The sequence below is a fragment of the Festucalex cinctus genome, chromosome 2 (assembly GCF_051991245.1).
Source record: "Festucalex cinctus isolate MCC-2025b chromosome 2, RoL_Fcin_1.0, whole genome shotgun sequence".
NCBI lineage: Eukaryota > Metazoa > Chordata > Actinopteri > Syngnathiformes > Syngnathidae > Festucalex > Festucalex cinctus.
The window spans coordinates 24,853,330-24,878,167 of NC_135412.1; the positions used below are offsets into that span (position 1 = coordinate 24,853,330).

Sequence of the window (24,838 nt, forward strand, 5' to 3'; positions counted from 1 at the left end):
CCCCTGCGCGTGCACTGTGTCCGCGTGCGTGCGTGCGTGTGTGTGTGCGAGCCGAGTGAGTGCGCGCACCGCTGAGAATGCAATGGAGGCGACGGCATCGGGACTTTTTGTGAAGGATTGCCCACGGCCCTCGTCTTGAGATCAAGCTTATAGAATAGGAATGACAGTGGAGCGGAGGTGAAAGGCGCTGGTTTGGCCGCGCGCGCGCACAGATGGGACGCGACGGGTTCGCACCGAGCAAATCATATTGACGCTTCCAGTTTTGGAATCTCGCGGCATTGACAGCGGGACACGCAACGAAGGAAGGGGAGAGCTGCGAGGACACCTGCACGCTTTCCCCCCCGTTCATTTTTAGGGAGTGGGAGAAAGAGTTAGCGCTGCCAGCTGAAATCTGTGGGGATGAAGGCGGAATGCATTTCCTGTCAAGCTTTTTGCGCCTCTGGTGACGGGAAAGTCACTCAATAGTGTTCATCACTGGTGCTGTTCAACTAGTTTAACATGTTGAGAAATGTGGCAATTGATGGTTTAACCCTGTGAGACATCTGCTGCCTGTAAGGAAGCTACACACAGGAACTTTAAAGAGATTTTTTTTTTTTAAAGATGTGCTGAGTTTCTGAGGCAGGACTTCAGCCATGTTCCTTCTGGATGGTAACTGTTCCGAAGATATGGAGAGAGGGACGGTTCAGAGGAAAACCGTGTATCGCATCTCCCTCACGCTTGTGAAGAAGGAGACATTGGGGGATGGAGATGGCACATTGGAAAACCCAAAAGTTGGGTCCTTCAGGCAACAAGCCTCACTGGAGGCCCAGCGCACTGGCCCGCTAGAACAAGTACAAGAAGTGGAGGACGAATCTGATGATTTGTCATCGCAAAACCACGTGAGGAACTTCAGGACGTATAGCACTGGCCAGCTGGAGCTGGGGAGGCTCAAAATGGCACGCAAGCGGCAAGTCCAAATGGCGAAGAAAAACGCCACCGCGTTTCTGAGTTGGCAAGAATCGCCACCTTCTCCTGGACTTGAGAACGTTTGTACAAGAACAGACTCTCCTGGGAATGTGGTGAGTAACGGCGTGATGAAGATGAAGAGACTCTTCAAGTCAAAGAGTTTGGAGAAGAGCCCTGAGTCGGTAGACCACCACAGCGAGACGGCGCCACAATTAAACGGGACGGCACCAACAGTGGAGACACCACCTCCTCAGGATTCCGCTGGCCCGCTGCGCCGCAGCTTCAGCTTTCGGCACTGGACAGGCAGCGAGTGTCCACGATGGAAGGACAAACCACTCGGCAGTCCCGCTTGCGTAGACCGCGACCTGGCGTCCGGAGACGCGACGGTCAGACAGGTCGACGCCGTGCACCAGAGCACCACCGGCCGCCCCCGTTTAGGCACCCTAGAGAAGAGTCGGACGCTGGAGGTCGGTGCCATCTTGAACAAGACGGACCCCGCATTTGAACTCATGCGCTGGGAGAGCGCGCACGGCGGCAAGAACCGCACGCTGGACAACAGTGACCTCCAGGTTCTGGCTGCACTTCCGCTTCGGAGAGGAGCAGGTGGACGTTCCAGTGAGCGGAGGCTGGTGCGCTTCTTAAGCGGCATCTTCTCGCGCAGGGACGGGACCGGCGCCTTGACGCCAGTGGGAAGCCCCAGCGCAATTCGCCCCCTCCGTCACAGGACCACTCCTTTGCAGTCCAGCACAGAGAGCGTGACCGGCAGCACGGGCGGTAAACTTGCATCTTTGTGTGTTTCGGGGGTTAATGGGTGTTTGTTTTGGACGGCGGGGTGATGTTTGGTTGAGGACCTGCTGTTTGTCTTTCATTACTTGGAGCGACATGTAGTTCGTGTCCCAAGTGCAAACAACGGCGGCTCACGTTTAAGAGGACTTGTCTGTGTAGGCGAGGTGATCACGTCGATAACGAGCATTTTCCAGCCAGAAGTGGAAACAAATGGAAATAGCGGTGAGGGCAAATATGAGGTCAGAAGGGAAGCGGAAGATCTGTACAGGGACTTGCGTTTTGGAAGCCATGTTTGGGCCTCAGTCACATTGAGATGGAAAGGTGCTTCCTTTTAAAATGACAGCACTGTTTGGAAGGAATTCAACTCCACATTCCCTAATCAACGTCATCGCATGGCAGAAAGGGTTGCTGATTTAAGTCTGTACTAGTGTTAATTTTGTCTGCCCTTTTTAAATTTAGTCTAAGTTTTAGTCCAATTTCAGTCACGCTTGTTAGTTTTTATCACAGTTAGTCAACCTCATCCCATTTTTATTTAGTCCATTTTTAGTTGACTATAAATCGAGCATTTTAGTCTTTATTTTAGTAAAAAAACAAAAACAAACATCATTTTATTTGTCTAGTTTTAGTCCACAAAAACTGTAAATTTTCACCATTTTACCCTTGTATATTTTCTTTGTCAGCAGATCATATTGAACCTTTTCGGATCTCAAACTATTTCATATAAAATATGCTCATCTTTTTGATGAAAAACAACTTGACACACAATTACAGTGGCTACTATGGCTCCATGCTATGAGCTAGTAAGTTAGCCAGCATTCGTTAGCAGTTGCATTAGATTTTAGTTGGAACGTTATAGCCGTGGGATAACTATAATTTCCTTTTTTTTTTTTTTTAACCTTTTACCGTGAATCTACCTCATGTTTGTGCTGTGTGTCACATGACATGACAGTGTCACAGATGTGACAGATTAGCAGAGACAAGATTTTACCAAATTACATCATTTTCATTGTTCATGAACTGAAATGTCCATAGGTTTTATCAAGTGAAGTACATTTTCGTCTCGTCGTTATTAGTCGACAAAAATGCATACTGATTTAGTCCCAGTTATTGTTTATTAATGTGGGTTTCAGTCTAGTCTAGTCAAGTTTTAGTCCGGTGAAAAATGTGCATTGACGAAATTATTTTTGTTTAGTTTTGGTTGACGAAATTAACACTAGTCTGTACAGTACTGTAGTGTTAAACTGCAGCAAACTTTGACGGCGGCCTGTAGCTAACATACTTCTGTTCTGTTTGTGAAGATTGTGAGTCATGCGAAACGTGGGTTAAAGGTGGCATCAAGGCAATGTTCCAAAGAATTCTTTTTATAATTCAAACAACCTTTTTTCCCAAAAAAAAAAAAAGTTACTTGGTGTCATCTCACTGAGATTGAAAAGTTCCCAAGCAAAAACCAGAATCCAAAGAAGCCCTCTGTTTGCCAAATGGCAAGCAGAAAACATTGATAGAGACAGGAAGCAGCTCGGCATATGTTGTTGATTTACAGTTACACTTTGTGGCAAGTCACAAATTTCCCTTCCTTTGCTCTCAAGTGGCATGATTTGGATATGACTATCTCATATCAGGTCTGACAATGAGAGTGTAATGTAAACTCACAAATCAAATTACCTTATGCAATGCAAGCTTGATGTCAATAAAATTCACCTGATTGGTGACATAAATACGTCCATCTGCCCAAATAACACAAATAGGCACATTAAAAAGCAGCGAAAGCAAAATACAAGATAGGCTCACTCTAAATATGCTATATTAGATTAATTCAATTCATCATTAAATAGGAAAAAAAATGTTGATGACAGCCAGTGGAATAATGTGGAGGTCACACTCATTTAAATCAATAAGTGGAAAGAGTCAACACAGGCCAACTAAATGCGATGTAGCCTTCAAAATTAGTATGAATATATGTATTATCAATTTGTGCCCTGCGATTGGCTGGCGACCAGTTCCAGGTGTACCTCACCTCTCGACCACTGACAACTGGGATAGGCTCCAGCACGCCCGTGACCCAAGTGAGGATAAGCGCTTTTTCTTTTTGTTTTGTTCTGTGTTGTCATTTCCAGGTGTTGACTTTTTTTTCAAGCATTTTATTTACACTTCCAATGGAGGTGTCTTCATATGTACATGGAAACAGTTAAAAAAAAACAACAAACAAAAAAAGATATACTGTAGTAGGTCTTAAATAAGAATTTTACACTTGTACTTGCAGTGTAAAGCCAACTTTTTCTCGTCTTGTCTGGCTGGCTGACAGGTGTGTGGATGTTTCAGCGAGCGTAACTCTTTGTAGTGTCGCCTGACATCTTCAGCTGCGAGTATGACGCTGTAGTTGTGTTTGCCATTCATAATGAGAGTTTGAAATGTTTCGCTTTTTTTTTCCCCCAAGGCAAGAACCCGCACATAAACAACTTAAGATAGACTTGAAGTTGTCCTTAATTGTGATAATTTGTCACTTCCTGCTCGAACCACAGTGGGTCACAGGACACAACTGCCTTCGGGCCTTTGGGAAACACAGCCGCCACTTTGAGATCTAAAGCAGGAGAAAAAAAAAAAAGAGAAGACAATAAGTTGAGAGAACGTGACACTTGAGTGTCACTCTGCTGGCGTGTGCAGCTTTGTCAACCCCCCGACCTCAAAATCTTCCCAACAGACCTGATGAATCCTGACAGGAAATCTGGCAAGTGAGGGGCTTTTTTTCCCAATGCACAAGATGACACAAGAGTGACTATATTCGGTAAATGAAAACATTTTAGTGGTCAAATGTTTGGAGCGGTGACCCCATTGGTGTGCCAGCATTTTGGCTTAGAGGTCAGAGTCAATACAGTATAGACGTATGCTTGTGTAAGGAGTGTGTATGTGGGTGTGTAGTCAGTCAGTCCGTCTGTGTGTGTGACCTACATCCACAGCCGTGCAGAAGTAATGTGAGGCGCGCACACGACTGATCAGAAAGATGAAGGGATGCTTCCCTTCTCCATCTCTCTGCCTTCATCTGCTGCATATTTAAGGCCCGCGCACACCAAAGCAACACGACCAAACGCGGCTGCTCTGTCAAGCTAAAGTCTCGTTTTTTTGTGAGTGGTCGACCTTCTGCAATTCGTTGTGCTGTGATTCCGAATTTGAAACCCAGGTGAACAGCATCACAACATCGCAGATGTAACGGCCACTTAAAAATGTCACGTCGTGTCACAGTGATCTTTCGCTACAAAAATGATGTGAGATCGGCTGCCCCCATACCTGATCAATAGATGCACTATATATATTTTGTTTTGCAATAATATGTGTATTTATAATTTCATATATAAAAGGTGTCCATAAAGTCTCTTTACAATTAAAAAAAATATTACAAAGGCAGTTTTTGAGATATTTTAAAGCGATACAAGACTCATAACTACTGTTGTTCCGATACTGGTATCGGCAGAGGCCCTGATACTGCACTAAAACAGTGGTATCAGTATCGGTGACTACTAACAAGTAGCATGCCGATACCATTAATTCCAAGGCTAATATAGGACTTTGGATGCAGCATCTTGTGTCTTGCTCGTGCACAACATTCACTGATATGTGACATGTTCACTGCATGATGATCTAAGATGTCCTATTTGCCCTTGAATGCTCTAAACCAATGGCAGGGCAGCTATTTCATGTTGAGAAAAAAAAAAAAACTTAGGTGTCGGAATGGTATCTGCATCGGCCGATACTGCAAAGCTGTGTATCGGTATCGGGAGGCAAAAAATGATATCGGAACAACACTATTTATAACTCATTTTCTAGTATTGGATTAGGCATTACATATAAAGAATAAAAGTGCAAGTATCTCTGGCATCTTATTCTCTGAATTTTCTTTTAAACCGATTAAGTATCAAAATATAAACATACCGTGGTGAACGCCTTTATCCTGGTCACGTGATCGTGATGACGTACTCCGTGCATAAACAGCAGCTGATCGTCGTTCACTTGAATGGGAGTTTACTGACTGAATGGGCGAGAAAAAGAAGTCTTCTATCCCAAATACTGCGCCAATTCTGATCAGAGTAAAATGCACGTCCGTGTCATTCATATCATTCTGTGTGGGGGTGGGGCGGTGGGGGGTGCCGCTTCTAATGTGGGCTAAAGTGTGCTTAGCACACAACATGAACATATAGCTTAGCCTAGTAGAGTAAAAAGTCACCCGGATGTTTACCGTCCAGGTTAGGTATTGCCCACAAATTACATTTCCAGAGTGAACAATGTCAATGGTGATTTGACTGGTAACCGTACCCTGCAACTTGCAGATGCTCCCCAATTTCGACTTGTACTGCACTGCTTCTGAAGAAGTGCTTCTTTACTGTAAGGTGTAATTCCACCTTTGATGTCCGCCTTGGGACGGGATAATGCCTCGTGAGTCTCTGTCTCTCTTGCGCGATGATCAGAATGACAGTCCAAAATGGCCGATACTGTACTTGATGCAAAAATTTTCATAAAAGTGCTATAAAATCATAATTGCTCAACATAAATTGACAATTTCTTTTCAGGGAAGAGTTGAAATTAGCCATTTCACAGAATAGCTGGTTAGCTTTTCTTAAGTCTTGTATTCCTTAAAGTATTAGTAGATTTATCATGTAAACATCCAATGTCTCAATAAACCAACATACACACTGTGCCTTTTATAGTGATTCAGTTTCTATCAACACAGTATCTGAAACACAAAATGCAATAAACAAACACTGATTAAAATAAAAGCAATTTGGTGAAGATATCTCATCCACTGCCTTTGTAATATTTGCTTTTAATTGTAAAGAGACTTTATGGACATCTGTTGCAAAGAATCCAAAGGTAGAGGGTCACCAAAATGCACAAGTGCAGTCAATGACTATATGAGTCCAACATCCACTCGCTTGCCTTCATTCTCCCCGGTTTCAGCGTTGTATTGTTTTGATATAGCTGCGGTGGTCAGGGCAATTTGTTTTTTCCACAATTGCACCATGTTGCTTGTGGTTCAATAAAATAATATATGTGGCGCCTCAAATCATTGTTTCCGCATAAGAATCGCATGGATTGCAGTTTTGTTTTCATCGCCAGGGGTGAGACGGTTAGTCATCGACTATTATTTGTTTGCAATGGTCGCGTCACTATCTGCATCGGGCCTGGCTTGTTTAATTCTCCTAGTTTGCTTGATTACAGGTATGGCATGGTTTTTGTGTGTGAGTGTAAAGTGGTGGTGCAATGGCAATTCCCTACTTGACTGACAATTAGCAATCTGCTGCGTTTATCCAGTGGCTGCCTGAGGTTGCGTGGGGTTCAAAGAATGTGAGTGTGCGTCTGTGTTCTTCACCATCATCCTCACCACCACTTCCTCTTCAGGACTACATTGGAGCTTGTGGCGTTGTATGTGTCTTAGAAGGACTTGAACAGGTGTGTCCAAACTATGGCTCGGGGATCATTTGTGATCCCATGTAAATTGGGTTTACTCTGACCTTATATAGTTGAAATGGGTTAGTTTACGACAGATCTGAACTTGCAACTATTGAACTCAACCCCCACGCACTACTGCGCACACCAGCATTTAGCACACTCCCAACATCCATCCAGTAACACCTGCAACACGGACTGACTGTCAGACTACTCAGGTGCTGCTTCAATTAACACACATCCTGCCTGTAAACCCTTAGTTACATTCTAGAATGTGTTTTTGTTTTTGTCCTCAACAACATGCTCATGCTGGCGTGCGAACAGCGCATCACGGTGATCCACCCCCTGCTGCTTAAAGCTCTTACTGTATATAAGGCTCAAATCCATCAGGAGATGCGATCACTTTCCCTGATGTGCGTACGCCCTTGAGTAGTACCCAAGAATAGAGATTGAGTGGGGGAAAAAAGGGCCGCGATATAAACATGCCATTGCTTCACACCCTTAGCTTCATTTGCATCGTGAACCCGTTACTAGCTAGCTGGTGTCACGGTGGCTTTGTTTGATTTAGCATGAAATGAAAACTGCTAGCATGGTGCCAGCTGTGTGCGTGCAAAGCCGGTGGGGGGATGGATCTGTTGAGTGTCGGAATGATATGTAGGTCAGTCAGTGTATTTGCAAGGTATTTATGCATAGGAGCTCCTTTTTGACTTATCAATGAGTGCAACGCTGCTTCTTTTTTTTTTAAATAGTTTTTTTTTTTAAAATAGGACAAATTACTCTTTAATTCAGTATTTTCGGCACAATCTAAATCACCTCGTTGTGTGTTTGTGTTAGCACGTGTGTTTGTGTGTGGTCACTCAGCACAAGGCTACACAGCTGCCAGGAGTTAAGTCAATCTGTGATTCTGTGACAAAGGATGTAGATTATGCATGTGCAGTGACGCTAATTCGTTTAATTTTGTTGTAGACCAAAAACATTGGGCTAGACGTCAAAAGACCAATTTAAGAGGTAATCAACAATTTAAGCTCTTATTTTCCGGTATTTGCTGGGAAGCAGCATGTTTCAGATTCAACTTCAGTTTCAGATTTGGCTTTAGCCTATGAAGAGTATATTTGAACTAGAGTTGCAACAAACATGAAAACCATAGCACTGAATATGAAAGGAGTGTTTTTGTTTTTTGTTTTCTTCCCCAATGTGCTCAGAGAACTTCAGGATAGACAAGTATACAGTACATGTTAAACAAACGTTTTTAAAGGCAAAAAATATTTTCATTTACCTTGACTAGTTTCGGTGTCCACTGCCGCCTTTCTCAGCAACTGTCAAACTGACAATTGTGACGTCTCCACTCAGTTTGACAGCTTCTGAGGAAGGTGGCAGTGGACGCCAAAACTAGTAAAGGTAAACGAAAACTTTTTGTTTTTTGTCTGAAAAGCAGTGACTGTTACAATTAGAAGACAAGATGAAAATTTTTAAGCAACGTTAACTCATTCACTCCCAGCCATTTTCACTGAAGCAACCCTCGTCGCTCCCGGCTGTTTTACTGGATTTTGACTGAATTTGCAAGGCCCACAGAATATTGTGTTCTATTGCTATAAAAACATTGAACCTACCAAAAGAGTATATTTTTGTCGGTTTCCGTTTGGCCGCAATTAATTGGAATATAGCTATGTTTAATCAGTGTTCACAAACCTGTTGAAAACACTGGGGAAAAGACCTTGTTGCATTATGGCCCTGGTTGATCTCTTATACTCTGCAGCCACCTGCTGGCCATTTTTTAAATTTTTAATTTTTTATTATTTATTTTTATTTTTTTTAAATAACTGACATTGCTTTAAGCAACCTCTTCAGGTCAGAAGCTGCATCAAAGCCTTCTGTATGCTGTAGCATAAAAAAATAAAAAGCATTTTTGGGACCATGGCAGTATTTAAAATAGAATGTGTTTATATGTTTTGGGAAAAAAATGAGTTAAAAGTATAATGAATATTTATATATAAGAACCTTTATTAGTCCCATATTGCAGAAATTTGCATCGTTTGAAGAATGGCAAAGCCTGAACTAGTATGATATTGCACATAAGTGATGAGGCAATGTTGCCTTGATTTGAAAAGTGACAGTTAGCATTACAATTGCATACACCTTTCCCTGAGGGGCGCAACTGCCATTCAAGAGTCTTGTTTACTGTGTGCGACCGCGCATGTATGTGAAGAAGTATTAGAATAAGCTTACTTAATGTTGGTCAAGTGCTTCCTCACAGTAAAAAGTTTGCGAACTGGTTTTCCAAACTTAATTTAGACTCCTGTGCCCGTGTGAGGTTTCTCCAGGTATTGTTCCATCATATGCCAAATGTTACATTCATGGAAGACTTCTATCATGCGCACTGGGTGCAGACTGCAGATGGTAGTGTTTCTCTCAGTCCTCCGTTTGACTTGTGATCACTCAGTGGTGTCATAGCTTGGATAGGCTACAGCCTCCCAGTGACCCTGAACAGAAAAGCTTGTTTAAGCGATTGCCATCCTTTGACTTTCGTCGGTAAAAAATACTACATTGCTTCAGGATGTGGGCCTTTTTGTTTCTACCTGTTTTCCATTGTTTGATGTTGTGAAGTTTTGTGAAATTTGTTGTTACTTGTCTGTATATCAGCCAGCAGTGATTGGCGCCTGACAGAGGTGGCAAATCCAGGTCCAGAAAGTGAAAACCCCACCACAGTTTGGCTTGAGCAACAAATGCTTCTACCCAACCGGTTGAGTATGTAAACCTGCTGCAATTAGAAAAAACCTGTTTGAGATTTCTCAAATAAGCATGTCAAAGACATGTTAAGACACCAGGGATCTGATTAAAATTGTGTGTGTGTGTGTGTGTGGGTGGGGGGTGGGGGGTGGGGGGGGGGGGGCGGTTATATGCACAATGTCTTTAATGTTGCAATGATGCAAAAATGAGTACCACCAATGCAACTGACTCTAAAAACAGGAAACAGCTGAATCAACATCCTGCCTGGCAACGAGCTTCAGACACAGGCGGGCATCTGTGGAAACCTCGACAATGTCGTCCTGTGTGTTTGGATTCTCCTGGATTCTGTTCAGACTGATAAGGATGGAAGTGTGGAAACTTGGCCTCAAACATCGCTTGGGGTGGAACAAAAAAAAACAAAAAAAAAACAACAATTTGAATTGGAAAATTGGTTTTGATTCAAATGATGCGAGTCGAACTGAATCGAATCGTTGCACCTAAAAATATATTGTGATACGTATCGAGTTGTCTTTTATTGGAAAGATATCTTTGAAGGAAATGCCACACTTCCAGTACTGGCAGGGTTGTTCATATGTATGTAAAATGACAATAATAAAACTTATACCCTCTCGAATCGAGCCATACTGAATCATAATTAGTGTTGTTCCGATACCGTTTTTTTAGCCCCCGATACCGATTCCGATACCCAGCTTTGAAGTATCGGCCGATGCCGATACCATACTGATACCTAAGTTTTTTTTTTTCTCAACATGAAAAAGCTGTCCTGCCATTGTTTCAGAGCATTCAAGGGCCAATAGGATATCTTAGATCGGCATGCAGTGAACATGTCACATATCAGTGAATGTTGTGCACGAGCAAGACACAAGATGCTGCATCCAAAATCCTATATTAGCGTTGGAATGAATGGTATCAGCATGTTACTTGCTAGTACTCACCGATACCACTGTTTTAATGCAGTATCGGTGCTTCTGCGGATACCAGTCACGGTATCGGAACAACACTAATCATAATCCCATCGAATAGAACCAAATCCAATCGTTACACCTTAAAATTGAACTGACCTTAAATTCACTAAAGTCAGTAGCAGCAAATTGATTGATTGATTGATTGATTGATTTTATTTGTCCAAATTCTGTCTTTCTTCACGATTCACTATTCATGAGAACACCTATTATTATTATTTTTTTGTAACTTTTGTACTACTTTTTAATAAAAAAAAAAATGTGTGTTTTATTATTATTATTTTTTTTAAGAGAGCTCAGAAATGGGGGGTGCGTGTGCGCGTGCGCGTGAATTTGTATTCATTAGTTCACCTAAAACCTAATAAAAATCCCATTACCCTTCACCTTAACCGGATACTTCGTCTCACCAGAGTCGTGAAGTACAGAAGGTCAGGAGACCAGAGGAAAGGACAAAGGAAAGAAAGATGAATCAAAGTGAAATCCAGCACCAACTAAACACCACCTGCCACACACATGGTTACAAAACTAGAATCTTAGGCCATTTCTCAATATCAAGAACACGGAGTACGTTCTTGTGACGCAACGAGCAGCGTCTTGGTAAGCCCGGTCTCAAGAACATACTTCCCAAGCACGCATATCTCGCTGTCATATTTCCGTAATTCATCGCAGTTATACCATGTGACTTGCTTTCAATCGGTTTGTACTACTATTTGGATGTTTCAAAATGTGTTTGTGCAATATACGTCGGTTAAAAACTTTACTTACATCCTTGTGATTTTGCGAGACGTCATCAATGGCGGCCCAAGTACTGTTCCAATCGAAAGTATGCATAAGCCAAGAACACACGGAATTCCCGGATGTCGTTCTTTATTGCTAACTTAAACCAAGGATGCATCGGTTGATGCTTGGTGAAGGCTTGGCTGTGAATATATCCCAAGATGCATTTCGTACGTCAAGGAACGAATGAGAGCGGAGGAGCATCACGTTTCTCACCGGTATATTTCCAGAACCTTCCCCCCCTGAATATTATCGGAAATTGGATAAATCACATGTATAATTTAATTTCAAATAATATTTTAAAATGGTATTCGTAATTATATAACATCTAGTCACGTGGTAGTTCCGGCAATGCGTCACAAGCAGGAAGCTCGCAGTAAGAACAACATCCGGGTATTCCGTCCATTCAATGCTATTGCTTTTTGCGTACTTGCAATTGGAACAGTACCGCGACTGATGACATATCAAGACATCACGAGGACGTAAGTACGGACAAGAATGCGTATTGAGAAACGGCCTTACACCAACCCCAGAAACCTCTAAATTCCAACAGATTAGGGAGATCTCAACAGACCAGAGGAAAAACTAAAGAGGATGGAGGGGGAGGATAGATGAAGCAGAGTGAGATCCACAGACACCAGCATCCACTGATTCAGCGAGCACTACCTTGAGGGAAGAGACCACCTATTCCCTATCCTCACATGTCAGCATATTGTTGTACTCTATTGGCAACACCCTAAGAAGTTGCCAAAGCCCTGACTAATAACTGTTTCAATTATTATTATAGGCATTCGTAAACATTTTTATGGGTGGCGTCAATTACTCGCAGCAGGTCTCGGCCTGATCCCCCACAAAAAGTGAAAATTAAGTTTGGTTAAAATATGTCCAATTCCTTTTGGTTATTCTTTTTTTTTGTTTTACATTTTTAAAAAATAAGTTTGCTCCATAGAAGTATCTTGGTGTGCAGTGCTCCATAAATGATGGATATTTTATGTAGGTCAATGCATGTTCTCGATATTTCCTGGAATGGTCAGATGAGTGAAAGTGCAAGCCAGCCGAGCTTCTGCAGTACCTGGAGGGCTTTTAGCACATTGGCGCTCTCGCAGGTTGCAGCTGATGAATTAGTGAGAAGGTCTGGAAGGGGTGTGGCCTACTGGCCTACTTAATGCACACGGACCACCGATGCGTCGCTAGCATTCCAAAGGGGTGGAAAATTTGTAGTAAATTTTCATGTGCATTTATGCTGGGGAATTCTGGAAATGATATCATATTCGAGCATAAATGTAAACATTTTGTTTTGTTGTAAACAGAAGCGCATGCAAAATGATCAAATTAAAATGTGACTTTTCAAAAGATTTATTGCGAGTTAGATTTTCATCAAGTTTTTAATATTTATGTAACTTTTTTTTTTAAGCGCAAAAACCTGACCTGTATGTTGAGTTATATATTGTGCATTGCTCACCCCCCGACCCAGCCTATTCGTAAATGAACAAAAGTGCACCCCAATCCAAAAATACCAACAAAGTCCCATTTAACAAGATAAATGAAAAGAGCCCTCTGTTCAAAAAAAAGTCTAAATTGTGTTCTCAGTTGTGCATGTGACAGAGGAATGCACAGTACATATTTAGTGGCTGTGGGTTTCAATAGCCCTGCAGTAAGCACTAGTGTGCTATGTACATTTCATTGAGACATAGCAGTTGATGTTCAACTGTTCTTGCATGAAATCTGCTTGTTTTTTTTTCAGGATTATGCTCCACATGCATTTTCCCCAATTATATTCAAGTTCCCTATTAACTCATTTGCTCCCAAAAATGTATAAATACGTTCTATTTTAAATGTTTTAAGCGTCCCAAAGACGTATTTATACGTTTTAATGGTGTTTTTTATGCTAATGCATACAGAAGGCTTTGATGCAGCCTCTCAACTGCAGTGAACGGGTGAAAAAAATTGTAGTAATTACAAAAACGGCCAGCAGGTGGCAGCAGAGTATCAGAGATCAATCATGACCATGTTGAAAACAAGCTGTTTTCCCCCATAGTTTTAAACAGATCTGTGACTAAATGAAATGAAACTTGGATTTTTCTAACACTAATTGCTGCAAAACGGAAACCGATAGAAATATACTTTTTTTTTTTTTCCTGATGAAAGAAGAGACTAGGGGTGTTAAAAAAAAATCGATTCGGCGATATATCGCGATACTACATCGCGCGATTCTCGAATCGATTCAATAATCGGCAGAATGAATCGATTTTTTTTTTTTTTTTTTTTTTTTTTTTTTTTTTTTTTTTTAGGATTCACACCTTGAGCATGGAAGAATGTTATATGAACGGCACATTAAGCCTTAATATTTTTATTTTAATGCTGTTCAAATGTGAAACAGATTGCAAACTGTTTGTGTACAGTGGCTCACGGTTATAAGCCTCAAGTTTTAGATAAATATATTCATACAAATCTTACAGTGTACATGTACAAATTTACTGATAGTATTTTCTAAATTTGAATGGAAAAAAATCGCAACAATCGACTTATAAATTCGTATCGGGATTAATCGGTATCGAATCGTGACCATTCGTATCGGGATTAATCGGTATCGAATCGAATCGTGACCTGTGAATCGTGATACGAATCGAATCGTCAGGTACTAGGCAATTCACACCCCTAGAAGAGACTCTAATATTTCTTTTGGTAGGTTCCATGTTTTTATAGCAAAAGAACAATATTCTGTGGGCCTTGCAAAATCAGTCAAAATCCACTTAAGGGGTTGTTGTGTCAGTGAAAATGGCAGGGAGTCAATGAGTTAAAAACCTAAGTTCAATTTCATAAATTCACATTTATTCCTGTAAATTGCCATTAATTCCTGTTAATTTCCCATGGAGAGGTTGACAAACTTCACTGATGGCAGGCATACAGGCATACATTGTGCTGCAGGAGGTTGAGCAACAGTTGCAGTAGTTGGTGGTGTGCAAGTCCAGTAGTCCATCCATCTAACTGACAATTCAAAATGGATGCTTTGACACAATGTGATTGAGTCATCAAAATGCTTGACATGTTTTTGTCTCCCTCTCTTCATCCAGATGCGTTTGTGAACAGCCAGGAGTGGACTCTAAGTCGTTCTGTGCCGGAACTGAAAGTGGTGAGTCCCCTGACATGACTTGAACCTATGGCATCTAAATCTAAAGTTTCCTCTTTATTGACAAAGTGCGCGCTCCCGACAGGGCATTGTAGGTAATCTGGCTAGCGGGAAGTCGGCGTTGGTCCACAGGTACCTGACAGGAACGTACGTCCAGGAGGAGTCCCCTGAAGGTACAAAGACACAAGGAGTAGTAAAATAATAATAATAATAATAAAAATAAACACCTTAAAATGTTGACAGGATAATACCAAAGAAAGGTGTTTAGGATAATTCGTGTTTTAAGTCTGAGATTAATTTAACAAAGCGAGTGTAGTGACATCTCAAAGAATAAAAAATCTTGCCACTCCCTGCTTCCAGTAAAGTCAATATTTTCCATGTTGTATATTTTTACATCCATCTATTTGAGCTGGAGTTGGATACATCAAATCTACACATTTATGTTATAGATTAGACAGACATCCACTCACAACTAAGCAATTGCGATAAATCCAAAATGCATGTATTGAGGGAAATGGGCAGGAACTGGAGTACCTGGATAAAACCTACACAAAGCACGTGAACATGCAAAATTCACACAGAACTTCGTATATACGTTTTTGTATGATTTGTTCTTGTATTTTTAATATCACCGTAGTTCCTCTTCGAGTTGGCAAAGGAAACAGTTGTTTGTTTTTGTTTTGGCCAAAATGAATTCCTGATAAAGGCCCTTTTACACTGTAGGAACTTACTGTCAGACCTTGGAACTTTTGCAGGAACTAAGTTTTTGGTCATTTTTGGGGGGCAGAACAGAGAAGCCCTGCATGGAGGGTACGACTTTTGTTTCAACCCCAAGAACCTTTTCTATCGGTGTGGCGTCTGCAACGCTGGACATTTCTGAATAGATGACCGCTTGCTGCATTATAATGTATTTTAGACGCCACATTGGAAAAGTCTGTAGGTGTTCTTTCTTGGACTGTCTTCCATTTTGCAAAGTTTCAATTGCAGGCTGTGTTGTTGTTATTGTTTTTCTCCTAGTGTGAGTTGAGGGAAAACTAGAAGCTGCAGTCAGAAACAAAAACATTTATGGCAAAATACTCACAAGTTTGGTGAGCTAGGGATACGTTCAGCACAACGCATAAAAAACGTAAAAAAATAACCGAGCGACGGCTGGTATCTCAAAACCCATAAGTTTGGTCACTTGTAAGTCGAGGTAGCACTGTGTACTGTATGTTGTTTTAGATGGTATTTGTCTCCAGTCATTCATCCATCCACCTTTGAAAAGACTTTCAGTTATTTATTTAATAGTACTTAGATTGGAGTGTTGCATGTATGAGCTTGTCAAGTGGAAGTCAAAACTTCCGACGAGGTTTCGTTTTTTTATTTCTTTCGATGAGAGCATGCATCACAGTCTCGCCAAAACTTGTGGATATTTTGGTGTAAACGTTCCCGTTTCTGACCGCCACTTCCAATTTCCTCTGTACTCCTCCGGAGGGGAAAAAGAACGCAACCTGCACCTCCCTGTCTCTCCACATAGCTGCTAGCTTTTCGTCTTGGACTGCTATACCTATGTTGAATCAAAGCGGAACAGCTGTGGTATGTAATCACAAATGCTAGGAAAGCGCTAATGTGCCTCAAAGGTCTTGAAAGTACTGCCACCTGAGAAGCTACTTGATTATCCCCCCCATAAAATGGCCAAGAACTCAAACGAGCTCCTGTGTTATGGTGAACATGCCAAGTTCATAGTTCCGGAGTTGATTTTGTACAGTGTCAACTGCAGATGGGTCATTCGGCTACTTTTTACTTTCAGTGTCACCTCTGATAAAATGTTTGATATTCTTATTGGAGGGAGTGCTGGTTTAAAACTGTGACTGGCTGCTGCAGGCCAAAAGAAAGTTTCTGTGAGAAGTACCCTCTCCCTCCCACAGCCCCTTGAATCAGTTGGTGCTGGTGTCTGTGGTTCTCACTTTTCTTTATCTATCCTTCCCTCCTTCCTCTCTTTAGTTTTTCCTCTGGTCACTTGAGATCTTAATTTATTAGAAGTATGAGGTTTCTGGGGTTGGCATAAGACTCCGGTTTTGTAACCACGCAGGAGGGGTCTTGTTGGTGCTGGACTTCACTTTGATGGATTGGATGTACTGGCTTCTATTGATCTCACTCTGCCTTATCGATCCTTCCCTCCTTCCTCTCTTTAGTTTTTCCTCTGGGCTCTTGAGATCTCGCTAAATTTGCTGGAATTTAGAGGCTTCCGGGGTTGGCGTAAGACTTTGATTTTGTAATCATGGGGAAGGCAGGAAGTGTTTGGTCGGTGCTGGATGTCACTTTGATTTACCTTTCTTTTCTCTTTATTTCTTTTTTTTCTGACCTTTTCTCTGGTCTCCTGACCATTTAAATCTCACGACTCTGGCAAGATTCTGAAGTACCTGGTTAAGGCGAAGGGTAATGGGATATTTATAAGGTTTTAGGTGAATGAATGAGTATAAATTTATACGTATTTGCACGCACGCACGCAAACGCACGCAAACGCACACACGCAAACGCACGCACGCACGCAAACGCACGCACGCAAACGCACGCACACATAAAAAAAAAAAAACAAAAAAAAAAAAAAAAAAAAAAAAAAAAAAAAAAAAAAAAAAAAAAAAAAAAGAAAGTTTCTGTGTTGTTTTCAAATTCCTGGAGCCTAAAAATATGCCGCCGTCTTGATTCCCATGCCGATTGATTCCGAGCTGAGACGGTGGCTTTGGAACAACACGGCAAACCGCAGCGCCACAAAGCCGCTAACCCAAACTATTCTGAGGCTGCAAAGCAGCAGCAGCAGCGGCTCGGCTCTGTGGTGTGTTCACGGACGCTCAGACACAGAAGCGCTATCCCAGCCAGGCGCCGCGCGCATGCAGCTGATCGAGCGTCTTTAACCGCCAAGTGTGTGCAAACAAGTTGCACTTGGAAGCGAGCACACGTTTCTAAATTCACTTCCCACGAGGGGGAAAAGAAAAATTTAAAAGGCGTCAGATGACAATTGCGGTGTTTTCATTTGAATGCATCACTCTCAAGCACTTGGCTGAGATCTCTTGCTTGCCCCAAAGTGACGGTGGCATTAAGGCCAGCGATTTGCCCTTTTCACCCTTCACCTGTGTGTTTTTTTTTTTCTCCTCTCTGTCTTCTTCTTGCTTCTCGGTATACTAGCTGACGTGGATGCAGGTAACTATCCTCTTCTTCACCTTCCTCTTCTTGTTCATCACACCCGGACGGTTGCAGCAGTCTGGCGAGGACAGCTTGGCTTCCAATTATTTCATTTCATTGGTTCTTTAGTAGAGATAGACCAATATGTTGTTTTTTTGTTTTTTTTCAGGGCCGATACCAATAGGGGTGGGAACCTCTGGGTATCTGACGATACGATGCGATATGTGATACAAGGATCACGATAACGATGATCTCACGATGTGACGATACCACGGTTATCGATATATTGGTCAGGTCACAAATCCACGATAATCTACGTTAAAACGACTCAAGACATAAACTGTTGTTTTTCCAATGAGAAAAGAGTTTCTTTTTCTACCATCACTGAAACATAATATTAAAACTGCTATCTTCTTCACAGTGAGTAGTTAGTGTATTTTTTACACAAATACAAACTTTCTGTGAACAAATTTGTATCTTTCTTATTAAACACTATTGTCATTCAACATGCCAGTCCGTTACATAGTCAATTGTTTCATTTTTTAAACTGACAATTTTATGTGTAACATTGCAAAAGTCAATAAATAAATAACACATCTTAAATCAATATTAATATTCCTCAGAAATTGTGGTCTTCAAAAAGTTGAAACATAAAATATGTTTTAAATTGTTAAAACTGATGATATAATCCACGTTTTTCATAGAAACTCATGCAAAACTGAGTCAGTTTGTGGACAGATAAATGTCTTCCACAAGTCAAAGTAAGCTGATGAGTCGGCTTCGCCTGAAGACTTCCGTCCATTTCCCCGCCACTCTTATGAGGCGCTCCCCCTAGTGGCCTGCCAAGTAATTGCTGAATAAGTCATGAACACATGAACAATGGAGTCATTAGAGTGGCTGTATATTAAAAATTTTTGAAAATACAAATGCCAATCTTGACTCTGTTGTAATTTCTTAAAGCATAGTGAACATTTTTTCTGACTTCAAAATGTAGAATTTTTTATTTTATTTTATTTTTTTAAATCTTAGACAATAGACATCCTTTTAAATTTCAAACAAAATGTTGAAGGAGCTCTCAAGGTTATCAGTACGTCTTTAAAAGTGTAATAGCAAATTAAACTAGAGCTGCGAGCAGCTATAAAGGGCCCTCGCAGCCCGGGCCACGTTGGGGTACTTGCACGTTGGGGTACTCGCACATTTGGAGCAAAATTTCTTTTAACATGGCATGATAAACCTTGAAATGTGGATTTTTTTTTTTGCCAGGTGTGATGTGTGTATCAAGCTCAATGGGTTTTGGTGAATGTTAAGATCTGCAAAAATCAGTGTACTTTTTTATTTTTATGGAATGATTTGCCCTGATTTGTATTTTTTGTAGAAGTATATATACACATCATCGCTCGTACTCATTGCACAATGTTGCTGTTATTGTCCATAGAGGCTATCAAAAATAAATAAAACAAAATAAAAAAGTACGTATATTTGGATCGGTCTGATGCCAGTGAACATTTTGAGTGGTGGAAACTAAAAGAATATTCATAAATGACTTAGTTATCACACTTAGAATGAGTTTACAATTTTTGTAAAAATACCGTAAGTGGGGTATTTTTTTTTCACGCCTCAAGGGCTAGGTGGCGCTGCATATATAACTGAATGTTGTCATAGAGATACCTTCAGGCCTTGACTATAAACATACAGGTCAAGTTTGGGATTTTTTGGAGCATGTACCGGGGAGTTATTAAGCATATCCTTTTTCATTGCGAAACACAAAATTTGATGCCCCGCCCTCATCATATAGTAGTCCGAAAAGTCAAGATTTTTCCGCCTGTCGTTGGCTCAGGTCTTGACATGGTCCAGGTCAAGTCTTAACTCAGTCAGATGAAACGTGTAGGAGAAGTGGGCAAAAGTCTGCCCCCTGTGAATGTGCTAAAATCGTAAAAAACGGGACATTCAAAAATTTGTCGCTCACTTCCTGTTTATTTTAGCATATAGGTCCAAGAGACTTTTTTTTGTAGGTCTTGGACTCCCTCATACACCTAAAAATTTCCAAAGATCTTGCTTAAACGTACAACCGGGGCTGCTTCGTTAAAAAATTCTAGGGGGCGCTATTGAGTAATTCTTGTAAAAATAGCACAATACACGATAAAATATTGCTCATTTTGCCAGGCCAGATGTGTGTGCCAAGTTTCATGTGTTTCTGTGCTAGTTTAGGCCCTTAAAACCGGCGTTGTTTTCTTGGCGAACAGCGCTTAGCCACGCCCACAGCGATTCACGAAAACTCACAAACTTCGTGTTGTGACATCATTAGGCCCGAAACCCTCATCTGAGCAAATATGAGGTAGGTCCAGTTAACGTGGTTGGAGAAAAACGTTGAAGAAAAATCGTAAGAAAAAAAATCGCCAGTAGGTGGCGCTATCAGTAAGATGAAATATAAGTTCGTAGATGTGTTAAGGGCTGGACTCTCATCAAATGTGTGAAATTTTGAGAAGATAGGATCATCTGGGTCAAGTTAAAGCAACTTTTATTGTCACGAAAAATCTTCAGACTTTGCGGCACTGTAACGGCCACACCCTTTGCCGAAAAGTTACAATATTCCGTGTGGGGCATGATCAACATCTTAAGGCTTTTCTGACAAATTTTCAACTGGATCCCTTCAACGAGCTTGGCACAGTAGCTAAAAACGTAAAGTATGACATTTATTGTCACCACTAGGTGGCGCTATATGTATAACTGAATTTCATTGAATAGATGTTTTCAGGCCGTGACTATTAAGTTGCATGAGAAGTTTGAGATTTTTTGGAGCTTGAACATGGGAGTTATTAAGCATTTGCTCTTTCTGGACAAATGAAATTTGAAAGGCAATATTTGATGCCCCGCCCCTGTCATATAGTATTCCGAAAAGTCAAGATATTTTGCTCAGTTGTTGTCTCGGGTCTTGAGATGATACATGCCAAGTTTGAAGTCAATCGGATTAAAACTGTTTGCAAAGGGGGGAAAAGGATGACCACTGAATGTGCAAAAATGGGCCAAAATTGGACATTCAAAAATTCATAGCTCACTTCCTGTACATTTTTGCTACATGGTCCCAATTGACTTTTTGTGCGTCCCGGGGTGCTACAAGTGCCTGCCAATTTTCGTAGCTCTAGGTCAAACGTGCCGGGATTGGTTTTTATTTTTTTATGCTAGGGGGCGCTATAGAGTCTCGTTGTTATGACAACATCAGAATATCAAATTTTTCGCCGGGCCCGATGAGTGTGCAAATTTCGGTGAGTTTTCGTAAATGTTTAGGTCCTCAAAAATACGATCGTTTGCGGAGAATAAAGAAGAAGAAGAAGAAGAAGAATTTTTACAAAAACAATAGGGACCTCGCAGCGGTCGCTGCTCGGGCCCTAACAAGTAAATACCATAGCTCGCTATAGTTTTCCACAGCAAGTATTTTTTTCCCCAAAATTTAAAAATACCTGAAATCTTAAAGTTTCACATTTCTTTGTTTTAATGTCAAACAAAAACAAAAGGTTCAGAAGGTTTGTAGGAGCAGTAGCATCTCTTATAAAGTTAACTGAAAATTTAAATAAATCGTTCCCTGAGATTAAAATGCTTTCGGTCATCAGATTTTTATTTTTATTTTTTTGTAATTACCTTCTTATTGAATTCTTTAACACAGAGAATAAACATAAAAATCAAAACGTTTGAATCACACTCCATATGTGCAAAACATCTCTTTGTAATGCAGATCTGAATCACATACCAAACGAAGCATATATACATACTTATACTCAATAAGTTTGTCGCCATAAAACTATTAAAAAACAAAACAAAAAAAAAGCCAAAAAAAAACAAAAAAAAACCAAATAGGGAGTAATGTCTTTTTCAGCCTCATTCAATCATTGTCAAAATTAAAGTCCAGCCTAAGGGGTTTTACAAAATGAATCCACTTCTCCCAGCAGGAAATAAATTGTCCACTTCTATGATTGACGTATGCCGTTATTTTCTCCATTTTGTAAATGTCCATAGTGATGTCAATCCACTCATTTAGCGTTGGGCTTTCATGTGTCAACCACTTCCTAGTTAGAGCCTTTTTTACTACCAACCAACAAAATGCTAACCAATTGTTTGTCTTTTGTCAACCAGTCCTGGGGGACATGTCCAAACCACAAAAATTTAATCTCAAAGAATATTACACATTTAAATATATTCTGTAATGCCTTGTGAATTTCCTCCCAATAGACTTTAATAAAAGAGCAGTTCCAGAACACATGGTAATGGTTTGCCTTGAGACTGCCACAATTTCTCCAACAAGTCGGGGGATTATTATCATAGTGGGATTTTTGCTCTGGTGTGATAAAATATCTTATCAACCCTTTCCAACTAAACTCTTTCCAGCTTAACGAGCTGGTGCATTTCCGGCCATCAGATTTATTTTATTTTTTAAATAAAAGGCCAACACCGATAGTCATCAAAATGGCCAATATCGGTGCTGATAACCGGTCTATCCCTATTCTTTAGTGCATACTATCTTGGAATAAAATTCAACACCAAACTGAACCCCAAGTTCAACTCGCCTGGCTGATACAACCTTCATCTTAGTTTACTCTTGGGCCCCTCTCATCATCATCATCATCATCATCAATCAGCCATCATTAATGATGATGGAAATAATCTTTCCTTGCTTCTTAACTTCTCCGTTACAATTCCGCATTCATGATCTGTCATCGACATCAGAGCATTCTGCTTAGCCAAACGTCTCCCAATCAGTAGACGAGGTCGTTTTCATCCAACCAATAGTATCATTCCAGTGGAGATAGTTTTGAAATCCAGTTGGCTCAACGGATGTCAAGTCGCTTGGTGTAAATAATGTTTCCATTAGGTGGTCGCTTCAAGAAGGAGATGGTGGTTGACGGACAGAGTCACCTGCTGCTCATCAGGGATGAAGGGGGCCCCCCGGAGGCACAGGTGAATACCGAACCATGACAGACGAACCTTGTCGAGAGGTTGTGATGAGTGACATTGCTTCCCTGCGTTCCTATTCCCATGTGCAGTTCGCTCTGTGGTTGGATGCGGTCATCTTTGTCTTCAGTCTGGAGGATGAGATCAGCTTCCAGACGGTTTATCACTACTTTAACCGCCTTGCCAACTACAGGAACGCTGCCGACCTACCACTGGTTTTAGTTGGCACGCAAGGTCTGACCCGGCCGGCACACACATACACACATGCTGTACATAACAGATTTGTTGCAATTATTTTTTTTGTTTCTGATGCACTATTGCCATCTAGTGGAGACTTCATATAGTCACACTTATGATTGTGGGAGAGAATGGGACAGACCTTGACCAGACCTACCAGATGAATTACTTACCTGACCAAGCTCGTAACTCAATTTATTCTTGTATCAAATCAATCTTCCAAATTAAAATAAATTTAAATGCGCATTGCGTCAATTTTCCCAATTGAAATTCGTAATAATAATCATGGCCTACCAAAAAAAAAATATATATATAAAATGTTAGCTTCCTCTTTCTGAAAATGTGAGTGAGCCTTCTAAATTTTGAATGATCTTGTAATTTGACATGAAATTTTGCCAACACTGAATTCCTGCGCTCATGACTTAGAACTGTGGCAGGCCAAAATCTGTTAATTTTGAACAACAGAGTCAATTTTTAATTTTTTTTAATTACCTTTGGTGAAGTCCACTATCCTAATGGAACTATTTCATAACCATTTCATACCACTGATTTAAGGAGTTTTTTATAATTGACCTTGACTCTTTTGTATCTTTGTTGAGGTCGTTCATTAATTTCACATCTTTTATCTTAGTATTTCAAAAAAATGTGTTCCTTTTGAAAGAGTAGTTGTGTACTCTTTTTTTTTTTTATTTTTTTTTTTTAGTTTATCTATTTATTTTAAATGAAAGGAACCAGCTATTTACAGTTTTTCCAACAAACAAGAAATTCAACTTGAAGAAAATAAGCAATGAAATTATTATTATTAACATTTTGTGTGTCCTTTCCTGCTCAATTGGTCATATTGACGTTCTAAGTGCAGTACTCTGTGCTCACTTTCAGCCCAAGCCAGCAGATGGCACCAAATGACTAATTGTGCAGCATGTAAAGCAAAGACTGTGGCATAGGCGTTGCTTAAACAAGAGCTAGATGTTGGTGTCTGATACATCTCAAATCCATTTTTCAATTTGAATCCATTGACTGATTATAAAAGGTGTTTTCCCTCAGACGCCATCAGCTCGTCCAACCCGCGAGTGATTGACGACAGCCGGGCCCGAAAACTGTCCAACGACCTGAAACGCTGCACCTACTACGAAACGTGCGCCACCTACGGCCTCAATGTGGAGCGAGTCTTCCAGGACGGTGAGAAAGAATCTTGATTGTCGAGAGAGTCTGGTCTTCTGGGAAGGTCACATTCCCCTGCTGCTGCACATTCGCCAACTCTTAATCGCCCGTCAATTAGGGGGGAAATTGACCCGCTCAGCTATTTAGCTCTAACCGAACAGCAATTAAGTTTTATCATAGCGAGGGGAGCAAGGCGAGGAGGGGGCACTGCAGAGAGAGCCTTGCCCGACCGGGAGGATTCATAAAACACCGACGCATTAAAGGACAAGGCACGCCCACAGTTACCAAGGTCCAGACATGGACCGGCTGCGTAGTGATCATACGCTTACAAATCAAACAATCGGATTCCTGGTTCGCATAAAGCCGTATTTACACTCGCAATGACGTTAGTTGTTTTATGATTCCAAGAGTACAACTATGCTGTATGGATGACCAAAACTGCCAAAATTCAAAATAAATAAATGACTAAATAAATTAATAAATGACTAAAAGTGAAAATAAAAATGGATATTAAAAAATGTAATTTGAAAATTATATCCATAAATGAAAT

General features: G+C 40.8%; 1 protein-coding gene across 5 annotated transcripts in view; it reads left to right on the forward strand.

Annotated features, from left to right (window-relative positions):
• Positions 1–24,838, forward strand: part of agap1 (ArfGAP with GTPase domain, ankyrin repeat and PH domain 1) — a 140,759-nt gene that overhangs the window by 13,512 nt on the left and 102,409 nt on the right. For 2 of the 5 annotated variants that reach the window (XM_077513967.1, XM_077513966.1), the window contains exons 4-9: positions 14,729–14,787; positions 14,870–14,957; positions 17,950–17,964; positions 22,811–22,896; positions 22,983–23,124; positions 24,172–24,306. In XM_077513967.1, the coding sequence (XP_077370093.1) occupies positions 14,729–14,787; positions 14,870–14,957; positions 17,950–17,964; positions 22,811–22,896; positions 22,983–23,124; positions 24,172–24,306 (525 nt within the window). Of the gene's footprint in view, positions 1–46; positions 1,720–14,728; positions 14,788–14,869; positions 14,958–17,949; positions 17,965–22,810; positions 22,897–22,982; positions 23,125–24,171; positions 24,307–24,838 lie in introns of those variants that run through there. The other 3 variants (XM_077513964.1, XM_077513965.1, XM_077513968.1) reach the window with 3 other exon arrangements.